This window comes from Rhodamnia argentea, chromosome 4, assembly GCF_020921035.1.
Source record: "Rhodamnia argentea isolate NSW1041297 chromosome 4, ASM2092103v1, whole genome shotgun sequence".
NCBI classification, from domain to species: domain Eukaryota; kingdom Viridiplantae; phylum Streptophyta; class Magnoliopsida; order Myrtales; family Myrtaceae; genus Rhodamnia; species Rhodamnia argentea.
In genome coordinates, this window is record NC_063153.1 from 19,840,862 (window position 1) to 19,854,609 (window position 13,748).

Here is a 13,748-nt window from a genome sequence, read left to right on the forward strand (position 1 = left end):
TCCATTGTATTACCCTTATATACATATGAAAGGCATCACATATGTTCTAGATATAGGCCATTTCATCTTATAATTGGAAAAGGGTCCCCTCTTTCAGTCAATATATAAACAATTCAAGACCAATATCATCATTATAAAAAGGTCAAAGTTGGGCATGATTAAAGAAAGCCAATTTGTATGTTCCTAAACTATCGATGGAGTACTCGGCATACATATATCTGTTTCATTGAAAAAACGTATAGATGCGTCACCTACTTAAAAAAAAAAAAAACTAGATTTCATTTGATCAAATATGAAAAATTGTTTAGCAGTGGTGTAAGATTTATGTGTAAACAACAGTATTGAAACTGCTCTCTAACAATGATAGAGATGGATAGACTCGTTCAACTCATGCTTGAATAATTTTCTTTTTCTTCAAACAGTATAGGAATGAAAATATCATGACCTGAAATCTTATGATACACCTTGTAAGTCTCAACGTCGCCATTTGGTGAAAATATGAGAAATTAAGAATGGCCAGGTGTGGATCTTCTCTTTTCTTGTCCTCGCAAATATCGGCAACGAATTGCCCTTCGCATGTGAGGCAACAAATCTACGGCAAAAGACTCATCAGGGGTATCTCACGTGAAGATACTTCTCGAGTTTGTTATAAGTCGGGCTTTACATAGAAAGTACAAGATCGGGATCATTAATGGAGAATTGGGGATTTCAAATTCTAATCTCACTTTGCTGCCATGTTATCCGGTTAGACATTAATAGTCTCTGAACTGTTGGGGGTGCCAGTCCATTAAATTTCACGATGTAGCATGTCCCCAACCCTAGCACCTTTGCATGAATTATATACGAGACCTAAAGGTTTTGACTTGTGGGGTCTTCTCCCTCTCACGGGAATGAAGTCAACAGCACTTGAAGTGATATGACGATGAACGGTCCATGTTCATGTACACAACCCATTCAATGTTCTGGTGGCGCACGTGTGATGTGTCTCTGTATTGAACTTTCCCACCAACTTCATCGAAAGCGACCTGACTTTCCCCAAGAATACACGAACAACGTTTGTCCCCACGAATGGTCCCCGACATGATAAAACAGCAAATACCTGATTGCGAGTCATCGCACCAACTTTGTTTCATTTTAATTTTTTTTTTTTTATTGTTTCTCCTTTTTCCCATGAGTGAATAAGCCGCATCTGTTTATTTGAGGCTCTGTTTACTTCACAAAAAAATAAATAATTCAAAAAAATTATTTATACATTGGTTATTTATTTTTTTAAGCGATATAATAATTATTTCATAAATTATTTATTTTTTACGAAACAAACGAAACTTATAATATTTTCCCGGTCTACTCTTGTTTTCATAATCCTGCATGATGATTTCTCCTCTTTTACTTTCCATGGTTGTGATAAGTGTAATGTTTTGTGGCGATTAACGATTGGTTGCCTTTTTCACCAGTCTTTTTCATGCACGATGGCTCAACGACGTACCTAATTAAACTGAAATGGAAGGAACTAGGTGTTCCTGTTCCAACAACATCTGGCTTTTTGACTGTTAGACGATCTCTTATCGATATTCTGGCCCAGGGGCTATTATACCTTTTGCTGTTTGCAATCTTCTGCTGCTTCAATATTCTGTCATTGATTATTAACGATTCAGGCAATTGCCCAGTGATATTATGTACCCTATTATTGGAAAGTATTGTAGAGTAGCACAATATTCTGCCTCTGCATTTGGAATTAATGCAATCAAGCTAAAATCTTATCGATGGAACCATTTAGAATTTGACGATTCTTGCGACCTTATTCATTCATATGTTTAGCAAATTTATCTACAATATCAGTAGTGTTAGTAGATTCATGAATATTGCCACGATGTGGCACCAAAGTTTCCGTCCTCTAAAAAGATTTGATATCTCTTATTGATCTATTCAAGATGATCTGAATGGCAAGGCAACTTCAGTTTTCTCCATTCCCCTCATTATGATAATTTATTAGCATCGAATATATGAAAATAGTAGAGAAAGGACGCCACAGAGAATGAATTTGGAAAAACCGAGACTGGAAATAGAATCAATACATACGAAAACCTTTGGAACCTGTATGAGAGAAGCAAGAACGGTCCAACAAATGATAGAATCGCTTCAGTCAAAGAAACTTGGTTGGTCAATAGGCATGCAGCCCTGCTGGTAAATGGATTGAGGGGTAGGGACGCTAGTATCACAGATGTGGAGTTCGACTCCTCCTCTCTGCAAAGAGGCAAAGCAAAAGTCAGAGAAATGAAAGTTAGAGATAAGGCAAACCAAAAAAAAGGAAAAAACAAATTTGATTGGGCCAACACTAAATGAATTGCTAATGTGGCAAGACAGTGTTGGCTAGCAAGCGTGCGAGGAAGACCGTTGGCATGTGTGGGGCACATGAAGTGCGAGATGTTAGGATTTAACGTACAAACCACAATGAATTATAGCGTAAAAGCAAGGAAAAAGAAATCGAGACACAAAGTTTATTCTTATTCACTCTTAAATTAAAGCTATGTCCAGCAGAAAATTCAACTATAATTAGCATAACACCTCGTATCTCTCATTACATCACACTCAATTACAAGCGAAAAAAAGTGTATATATATATATATATAGTTATTCATAGGCTTAAGCCCAAATTATCACCGAAAAAAATAGGCTCAAATTATAAAAGCCCTCTGGTGTCCGGGAGATGCTATCTCCCTTGAAATCCCCGCCCACTCACCAAGAAGCGAAACCCCGTGCCTTCCCTGTCATTGGGGAGTATGAATCACACCCCAATACGTGAAAGCAATTTGAACCCCGATTCAGCGGCACATGGAGGCCCGTCCAAAAGCCGAATATGCCAGCATTTTAGGATCGTGATTGTCTGAGGTCAACGAGTGTGGTGGTGGTGTTGGTTTTTTGAAGAAGCAACGAAAAATGTCGAATCAAAACCTAAGGACGGCGAGTGTGGTGGTGGCGTTGGTTTTTTTGGAAAGAAGCAACGGAAAATGACGAATCAAAATTAAAGGGCGGCGAGCATGGTAAAAGAGTGAAACCGGTGCAACCAAGGACGCTTCCACCACAGTGTAGAGAGATCATGGGCACTTCCTCATATAGGAATAACTACGACACATGCCAAAAATTTTGACTCAAAAACTAGAAAATAGGTGAAAGAAGACCACATGCATATAAAAATATATATAAATGATGTAAGATATTTTTACATTCCATCTCACCTGTGAGTCGGATTGTGACACAGAGAATATCACGTACTGGGGCCGCAATTGCAAAATAAATCAAGGCAAAATCTGACTGCTACCAAGATAAAACTAAAATATGCGCAAGTGAAATATACCCTTCTATTGCTCGGAATTTGATTAATTTTCTTTTCACGTTGCATACCTATTTGCTCTTTATGCTCAGGCCGAAAAGACGAAGCAGAACATAAGATGACACAATTTTATGGACGGACAACAACAGAAGACCGAACGCAGGAACCACATCTTTGGCGCACACAACAACGCCTTCTCTCATGTAATCGCATGTGTCTTTCTCTGCGGCGATACCGGCAACCTGGAGATGAAGTTCCTCGACGGTGCCTCGTCGTCCACTTTATCCTCATCGACCCCACCTTCGTCGAAATTCATTGCGTAGCTCAGGGGGTCGTAATGGAGATCCACGGACGAGTGCCGCCGCTTGTGCCTCCCGAAACGTGACCTGTGATTCTTGGTCTTATCCTTGAATTCGGGCATCTCCTGGGTGTTCACCGGCTTTGTCCACGAAGAGGGTGGTGTCCCGACCTGAGGAGACGTGGCGTCGCCGTAGAAGTGTAGAGGATCGTCCCCCGCGTGGTAGTGGCGCAAGGGGAAGCAACACGGAAGCTGGCGGAGGGAGGACTTAAACATCTGCCTGAGAGAGACGGGGCTCGCTACGTCCATGATGGTGGCCGTGTATTGCTGGTAGCTATGGTGGTGGGGTTACGGAGGAGGCGCAGGCGCAGGCGGCGGCGGCATGGCGGTGCAGAGGTAGGGCTGGTGGTGGGTCTCTGAATTATATGGAGGAGACGAGGGGAAGGAAGGTGGTACAAAGGAACGTTAGGGACAGAAATAGCATACTGACTGACGTGGTATCGAAAGAATTCTTGATTTTCTTTTCTGTGAAGGAGCGGTTTTCCTATTTTGAAGGCGGAATTTTTGGGGGAAGTTAGGATAATTCTTGAAGTTCTCTTGATGCAACCATTTTTATTCCAGAGAAAGGTGAAAGGAATTTGCGAAAAATACATTAACCTTCTAGAACTTTTGGCTATTTTGTTTATCGTACATCAGGTACATACAGGTATATATACATGTATTCATACGATGATGTTCTTAATTTTCGGGCGCGCCATAAAGTGTTGATCTTCAAACACACGCACATACCCGTAACACAAATAATAATAATAATAATAAAGTCTTGACATCTTTCAAATTATTGTACATGCGATCATAGACTAACAACGCATACAAATTATACCTTCTCTTTTAATTCATAATTTGAGCATGTGTTAAAGCGCGCGTGCTGCACAAACATTGAGTGAATAATTATGGGTCAAGTCGAGGCTCTAGAATAAGAGTGTGGGTTACTGTATACGGAAAATGTTGCTGATCATACCTACAACTGTTGGATTCATGCCATGTGACGATTCAACACACCACAAGGAAAGATATGAACCATCCATTCCATCTTCCCCTATCAGAGGCCAAGTGAGCCCTAGATTTGGATGCTCAATCGAGCTCCCCTAAGCCAAGCCTTGAGCCTTGACTCATCGTCATCGGATTTCTCGTCCTCGTCGACGACGATAAGGGACGAGCCGTCGTCGTGCCTGGAGATGGAGGACGAGAGCCTAATAGGATGAGTGAGTAGAGCACATGAAGAGAGAGAGAGAGAGAGAGAGAGAGAGAGAGAGAGAGAGAGAGAGAGAGAGAGAGAGAGAGGAGCCACCGCAGCTTTGACGACCGAAATAGACTATGTCCATAGCTATGGTGGGTGGCTGAAGGGCACATCACACGTGCGACGGTGGTGGCCGGATTCTAGTGGCTTGGTATAGTTAACACAAAATATACGTTAAGTGTTCCTTACATCAAAAGCAATGAGGATTGCTAACTAAGTAGTTCAACTTAGATCGAACCAAGATGCTAGCAGTTGGGGAACACATGTGTGCACGTCTTAGTCTATATTAGTATAACGCTCAAATTGCCATTAGAGGAAAACCTTGAGGTAGAGTGTGGTGATGTGTATGCATATAAAAAAAAAAAAATCAGAAGATTGACATATCTTCTACCATCATGAAAGAGCTACCTGTCTTCGTTCGGGTACTCTACAATCCAAACATTCCAAACCAAGAGCCCAAAGCTACATTGGCAAAAGAAGACAAAATGAGAACAAAGCCCAAAGCCACGATTGATTTCAAATGTCCAAGCCCAATAAATCATATTCTTCACTAAGATGAGTTTTGGAAATCGCCGGAGTGTCTAATTCTTACCAGAAATAGTTTTCTATAGAGATTACATCACGTGCCAACGAAACATCACATACTCATAAAATAAGAGATTTTCCGAAATTTGAGGACGACATTGATTGAAATTTCTTATATATCGAGTGTATATTTGATTAGCTTGCTGTACCCTAGCTTGTCGGTCATGCAACCCGTACATAAAACACTTTTACTTGTTCTAACATTGCCTTTACGTTCCTAAAAATCATCCGCGCTCTTTTTTACCAAGAATTCTCTGGGTTCCTTTCTTTTTTCCTTTGTGATTAGTAAATGAACTTGCTTCCCCACTATCCCATATTTTGTAGGACTCTTGATGCATACAATATTACTCAATGAGTCCTCCCATGGGAAATAGAGACACATAGGTGAATGGTCCCTGGACGCAAATTTGACACGAAACAAGTGACTTCTCATTAATCATAGACATATCTATTGATACAAGTAATACCTAATTTTTCTCAAAGGTGAATCATAATGTTTCTTTGAGTTTCGGTCTTGCGAACGTTTACCCCAGGCGGATACTTAAGGCCATCGCTATTAATCTCCTCTTTCGCCAGCTTCAGTTTATTGCTAGTAGAGATGAGCGAAGCCTTTAATGTGCTTATTAAATAGGGTCAACAACTAGGACAAAGCATGCCCCTAAATCAATTAAATGAGTATGCAAGCACGTAGATAGGGAACATCACCCAAAAAAAAGTCATAAATCTTTTGCATTTATACCAATTTAGTCCTAAGTCTTTAAACTGTATCATTAGTCCTACATTTTCAAGTTTTGCCAATATAACGCATCTGGCTAATTTTGGCTATAAATAGCGAACTTGAATAAGATTTATAATTATTTTTTTTTTCATATTCTTTGAATTTTTTATATATTTTTTCTTTTTCTTTTTCTTTTTCTTTTTCTTTTTCCTCTATTTATTGCTAGGCCTCGGCAATGGCCGATGACTAGCCATAGGGTACGACCGGCAAGGTCGATTCTTGCCCGAAATTGGTGAGGCCCGCCCTCGTTGGCCTTTGGTAATTGTGATCCTAGCCCCAGGCCGATGAGGTCGCCCCTCGCTAGTAGTTGCCTTTAGCCGATCGCCAACAATTGACAAGGCTCGGTGAGCGGCGGAGGAAGAAGGAAACAAAAGAAAGAAAAAAAAAAAGAAAAAAGAAAGCACAAAATAAGATATACAAATTAGTAAATATTCAAAAAATATATTAAAAAATTAATAATTATGTCCATATCATTGGCGATCGTACCACATAGAATAGTCAACGTCTACGTCAATGATTTTTAGCTAAAATTGATGGAACAGACTACACTGGCAAGACGAAGGAAAAGGGAGAGACCAAATTGGTACGATTAAAAAATTTAAGACTTAATTGATACAAGTGAAATAAGTTAAAAACTTTTTTGATAACTTTTCGGGTTAATATCACGAAAAATTTTAAACCGGTATACATGTGACAAACTTACTATAAACTATTTTTTTGACCACAAAGAACCTCAAAATGATACACTTGTGATAAATTTACCCTAAACTATTTTTTTATCACAAAAAATTTCAAACCGATATATATGTGACAAATTTACCTTAAACTATTTTTTTACCTCAAAAAATTTCAAATTGGTGCATCTATGAGAAAAATTTACCCAAACTAAACTTTTTGACCACAAAAAACTCCAAATTGGAACACATATGACAAATTTATCTTTCATTAGTTCCCTTTAAATCGGATTAATACCAAAAAAAAATTCCAAACTAAAGTATATGTGACAAACAGAGGATAAAAACGATAAACCGGTACATCGGTAAACCGTCACATGTCACCCAACTCAATAATTTGATGGTAAAATGTAATGAAAAAAAAACGGAGGGTAAATTTGTCACAAACCTACCAGTTTGAGATATACCGGTTTGGGGCAAATTTATTACATGAATACTAGTTTGGGATTTTTTATTGTCAAAAATATAAGTTGAAGTAAATTTATCATAGATGCAGTAGTTTGAGATTTTTTGTGGTAAAAATTTAGTTCAAGATAAATTTTTCATAGACGTACGAAGTTGAAATTTTTCATGGTATCAACCCTAATTTTTTCCACGTAGATATGCAGCAGCTTTTGACTTTTTTTCCTCTTATTGGTCCGCAGAAATTTTGAGGTAGGATGGTTAGCGGTCGGAAAGAATAAGGGTGAGTGGTTCTTGGTTCGGTTCGGTTCCCCTCAAGAACCGAGAACTGGGACCACCGGTCTGGTTCCCCTCAAGATTCGGGAAACGGATCGATGGTCCCGATTCCCAATTTTCGGAGCTAGGGACTGGACCAAAGGCAGTCCAATGGAATCGATAAAATTATTAATTTTTATTTTTGGTTGATAAAGTTACGTTGGAATTATCCTACTAAATTTATATGCAGCTTCTATGGAACGGAAAAGCAGTGATTTTTCACTGGCAATTGCAGTTGGTTTCGAGTTCTTCCAATTGCTTCTAATTTGAATCTATTAAATTCCTGATCCCCCAACATCTTGCAATTCCTTTACCGTGTGTTTGGAAAGAGAAATTAGCATATTTCTATGATTAGAACAGTGTGGCGTCAAGCAGCAAAAGACCCCACAAAATCAACAATCACAACGTGAATTGAGTTACAGAAAGTATTGATTGCATATACTCACTGCCAAAATTAAGCAAATTAAACTTCCACCGTAATAAGAAATGTAAACATTAGGGTTATTTAAAAAATTTTAAAAAATAAAATAGACCAATTTAGTCCGGTCTTGTACCCCGAAATAGGGAACCGGACTGCCCGACCATCGGTTGTAATTTTAACGAACGGAAACTGGACCGCCATCCTGTGGAGCCGAACCACCCAATTTTCGGAGCTAGGGACTGGACCAAAGGCAGTCCAATGGAATCGATAAAATTATTAATTTTTATTTTTGGTTGATAAAGTTACGTTGGAATTATCCTACTAAATTTATATGCAGCTTCTATGGAACGGAAAAGCAGTGATTTTTCACTGGCAATTGCAGTTGGTTTCGAGTTCTTCCAATTGCTTCTAATTTGAATCTATTAAATTCCTGATCCCCCAACATCTTGCAATTCCTTTACCGTGTGTTTGGAAAGAGAAATTAGCATATTTCTATGATTAGAACAGTGTGGCGTCAAGCAGCAAAAGACCCCACAAAATCAACAATCACAACGTGAATTGAGTTACAGAAAGTATTGATTGCATATACTCACTGCCAAAATTAAGCAAATTAAACTTCCACCGTAATAAGAAATGTAAACATTAGGGTTATTTAAAAAATTTTAAAAAATAAAATAGACCAATTTAGTCCGGTCTTGTACCCCTGAAATAGGGAACCGGACTGCCCGACCATCGGTTGTAATTTTAACGAACGGAAACTGGACCGCCATCCTGTGGAGCCGAACCACCCAATTTTCGGAGCTAGGGACTGGACCAAAGGCAGTCCAATGGAATCGATAAAATTATTAATTTTTATTTTTGGTTGATAAAGTTACGTTGGAATTATCCTACTAAATTTATATGCAGCTTCTATGGAACGGAAAAGCAGTGATTTTTCACTGGCAATTGCAGTTGGTTTCGAGTTCTTCCAATTGCTTCTAATTTGAATCTATTAAATTCCTGATCCCCCAACATCTTGCAATTCCTTTACCGTGTGTTTGGAAAGAGAAATTAGCATATTTCTATGATTAGAACAGTGTGGCGTCAAGCAGCAAAAGACCCCACAAAATCAACAATCACAACGTGAATTGAGTTACAGAAAGTATTGATTGCATATACTCACTGCCAAAATTAAGCAAATTAAACTTCCACCGTAATAAGAAATGTAAACATTAGGGTTATTTAAAAAATTTTAAAAAATAAAATAGACCAATTTAGTCCGGTCTTGTACCCCTGAAATAGGGAACCGGACTGCCCGACCATCGGTTGTAATTTTAACGAACGGAAACTGGACCGCCATCCCTGTGGAGCCGAACCACCCAATTTTCGGAGCTAGGGACTGGACCAAAGGCAGTCCAATGGAATCGATAAAATTATTAATTTTTATTTTTGGTTGATAAAGTTACGTTGGAATTATCCTACTAAATTTATATGCAGCTTCTATGGAACGGAAAAGCAGTGATTTTTCACTGGCAATTGCAGTTGGTTTCGAGTTCTTCCAATTGCTTCTAATTTGAATCTATTAAATTCCTGATCCCCCAACATCTTGCAATTCCTTTACCGTGTGTTTGGAAAGAGAAATTAGCATATTTCTATGATTAGAACAGTGTGGCGTCAAGCAGCAAAAGACCCCACAAAATCAACAATCACAACGTGAATTGAGTTACAGAAAGTATTGATTGCATATACTCACTGCCAAAATTAAGCAAATTAAACTTCCACCGTAATAAGAAATGTAAACATTAGGGTTATTTAAAAAATTTTAAAAAATAAAATAGACCAATTTAGTCCGGTCTTGTACCCCTGAAATAGGGAACCGGACTGCCCGACCATCGGTTGTAATTTTAACGAACGGAAACTGGACCGCCATCCTGTGGAGCCGAACCACCCAATTTTCGGAGCTAGGGACTGGACCAAAGGCAGTCCAATGGAATCGATAAAATTATTAATTTTTATTTTTGGTTGATAAAGTTACGTTGGAATTATCCTACTAAATTTATATGCAGCTTCTATGGAACGGAAAAGCAGTGATTTTTCACTGGCAATTGCAGTTGGTTTCGAGTTCTTCCAATTGCTTCTAATTTGAATCTATTAAATTCCTGATCCCCCAACATCTTGCAATTCCTTTACCGTGTGTTTGGAAAGAGAAATTAGCATATTTCTATGATTAGAACAGTGTGGCGTCAAGCAGCAAAAGACCCCACAAAATCAACAATCACAACGTGAATTGAGTTACAGAAAGTATTGATTGCATATACTCACTGCCAAAATTAAGCAAATTAAACTTCCACCGTAATAAGAAATGTAAACATTAGGGTTATTTAAAAAATTTTAAAAAATAAAATAGACCAATTTAGTCCGGTCTTGTACCCTCGAAATACGGAACCGGATTGCCCGACCATCGGTTGTAATTTTAACGATCGGAAACTGGACCGCCATCCCGTGGAGCCGAACCACCCAAGGAAAGAAACTTCCTTTTTTTTTTTTTTTTCAAAGAAAGAATGAGAAATATTTTCAAACCTTTATATAAGGGAAAATTTTAAATAACGGCCCCAAGTGCCATCATTTTCTCAGATAAGAACATGAAGTGATTCTTGTTTCAAATAAGCACTCGAAGTGCTCCCTTTGTCTTAAACAATGGCCTAAAGTGGCAATGTCTGTTTCAAATAAGGGCCTAACCTTACCGGCCAGCCAAATATTACGGCCGATTAACAGCATTTTCGACAAAATATAATTTTAATCTAATTTTTAGTTAAATTATATTAAAAACTAAAAAAAAGTTAAAAAAAGAGATATAGGCCCACCACATGTGGGGGTAGCGGCCATGACCGGCGGGGTCGTCGGGGTGTTGGCGAGGGCCGGCTACCTCGACGACTAGAAGGACCCTCGCTAGAGACGGGCTGGCGACCCTCGCATAGATTTGGGACCGGCTCGTGGCTCTCTCCCTACGGTGGGGTAGCGGCCACAAGCGGGGGGTAGCCCCCTCCCACCCGTATCTCTTTTTTTTTAACTTTAATTTTTTATAAATTTTTTGGAAAGCTAAAAAAAGGAAAACTAAAAAAAAAATATTAAATGACCAAAATACCCCTACTACCGATGAGTTAGGCTCCTTTTTTTAGACCGATAAGGTCATATCGGGTCCTTATTTGAAATAATGTTTACTTCAAGTCCTTACTTGGGACAATAAGGGAATTTCATGTCCTTATTTGAAGCAAGGTCAACTTCAGGTCCTTATTTGAGAAAATGAAGACATTTCGGGTTTTTTTTTTAAATTGCCCTTTTTTTAACGATAAGATTTTTAATATTGTTTATTAGGTTTATCCTTTTCACCTGCATTGTGTATATATATTGAGCACCGGGCAGCGGACACTTGCAAGATCTTCCTTGTTGCTACAACACACCTCTTGTATAAATAATATTTAGTCGTCGACTGAATCAAATCCAAAGCTCATTCTCGACTTTATATTGATCCGTATACATTATAAAGTCGGTCAAACCGAGATAATTCCCGGCATCGAATGTGCCCGAAGAAGGAGGCTCTATCAGAGCCGAGGACAGCCCGACTTACCGGTCGTCGCTACTGTCGTTGCCATGGCTATTACAAGACATTCCTCATTCTGTCTCTACATGACCCACCATGCCGCGACTTCCTCTTCTCTTGTACGTCGTAATTAGATAGTCACGAGATTTCAGGGAATAGATGATGTTTTGATGAGTCTCTTCTCTTATATATATATATATATTGATATTCGAAATTAGGTTATCTCAATTTATCACTTGATTTTCTATATTAATATTCTTTTTTCATTTTTTTCTTGCTGTGAAAAATTAGCAGAATAAGAACATAGTCAAACACTATGTAATACAAACACTCTCCTAGGGCCTCCGTGTCTTGTCTTGTCGTGTCGGACACTCTTCGACATTCCGACAATCACCGACATGAGACCGACACGTGGTCGGCGCTCTAGACATGTCAGCGACACATGAATTCAACATCCCGACATGCCATTTCAACACGTACGGGATCAATTTTAAGAATTTTCAATAAATTAGGAGACTAAATGTAAATCTATAAAAATATATACTTACGTCATAAATCCAACCGTGCCAAAATAAATGTATCCAGCCACCTGAAAATTAATATATCCAGCTAGCCCAAAAAAACCTAATCGTGAATCCTTAATCTAAGAAAAAGAAGAAAAAACTCACCGTAAATATTTTTATTTTCATGTATATATATAAATAAATATTTAATATATAACGTGTCCCAACATGTTGAAATTCTTTATTTTTTTATAGAAATTACATTTCGAAGTATCGTATTATGTTGTGTCACATGTCTTGTCGGTGCTACATAAATCAACGAAACATATGGAGATGAGGAGGAATTGGGAGGAGTCGCAAGGGAAGCCAAGCAGGGACTGGATGAGAGGGTGAGAACTCCGAGGAAACCAGAAACCATGAGAAGGTACACGGACGAACTTGCATTATGACAACTTGTTCTTTTCCTTTCTATTGGAACTAGCTTCAAGGTATGAATTGCAACAAGAACCTTCTCTAAATTCGAATTGGATCGAAAATATTTACTTATCATCCTTTGTTCAATCTTTTTAGGCAGGACTATGGAGAGAGCTCGAGAGCAAGGGCTACTTGTTGTTGAGAGTGCACAACAGAAGTTTGATACCTTCATTTGGGGAGATCGCCAAGAAAGAGCTGAAGTCTAAGCCAATTAACATAAGACAATTAGGATGTATTAACTGCTTAACACCACACCAATTTTTTGATGTGAGATTTTTTTAACACAATTCATACGTGCATCCTAACAGTCTCCTCCTTACGTGTGAGCTCCAGTATTAAGTTTTCTCCCCCTTAATTGAGATATCATTCTACACCAACATAATTAACTTGAATCTCCATCAACACCCATCGAGCCCGTGTTGCTACACCACAATGCTCACCTGCCTGGAAATTGAGTTGATTATCATATTCATTCCTTGAGATATACACTAAACATCGATCGATACTTATTGAGAGTGGACCACCAATCAACCATCAGCTCTGAATATCATTTGTTAGGAGTGCGCAGTAGAAGTTCGATACCTTAATCCGGGTAGATTGCTAAGTGGGAGCTCAAGTTCGAGCCCGTTAACATATGCAGTTGGACTCATCTTCACTCAAAAGTTTAAGCCAATGAGTTATGGGCAAACTAAGATATATTAACTACTCAACACCACATCAATTTCCTGATGCAGGACTTCTCCAACACAACTCACAAGTGTATCCTAACACCTATGGGGTAAAGCCCTACAATTCCTAGTGCGAAACTTAATTGGTATGACTAGTAGGATGGTCAGCAGCAGGAAAGAAGCTTCCTTGGTTTCTTTCCAAAGAAAGAAATGAAAAATATTTTCCTTGTCACATACTGTATATAATATTGAGCAACAGACACTTGCAAGATCTTTTTTTTTTTTTTTTTTTTTTGGTAAGGGACACTTGCAAGATCTTTCCTTGCTTCTTTCTACAACATCCCTCTTGTATAACTAAT

General features: G+C 38.6%; 1 protein-coding gene across 1 annotated transcript; it reads right to left on the reverse strand.

Annotated features, from left to right (window-relative positions):
• Positions 1 to 2,139: 2,139 nt before the first annotated feature.
• LOC115752580 lies at positions 2,140 to 3,938 on the reverse strand. The gene is made up of 2 exons (XM_030690827.1): positions 3,567 to 3,938; positions 2,140 to 2,244 (listed from the first exon to the last, which is right to left on the reverse strand). Exons 1-2 carry the CDS (start codon positions 3,936 to 3,938, stop codon positions 2,140 to 2,142), a joined length of 477 nt encoding a protein of 158 aa, XP_030546687.1.
• Between the last annotated feature and the right edge of the window lie 9,810 nt (positions 3,939 to 13,748).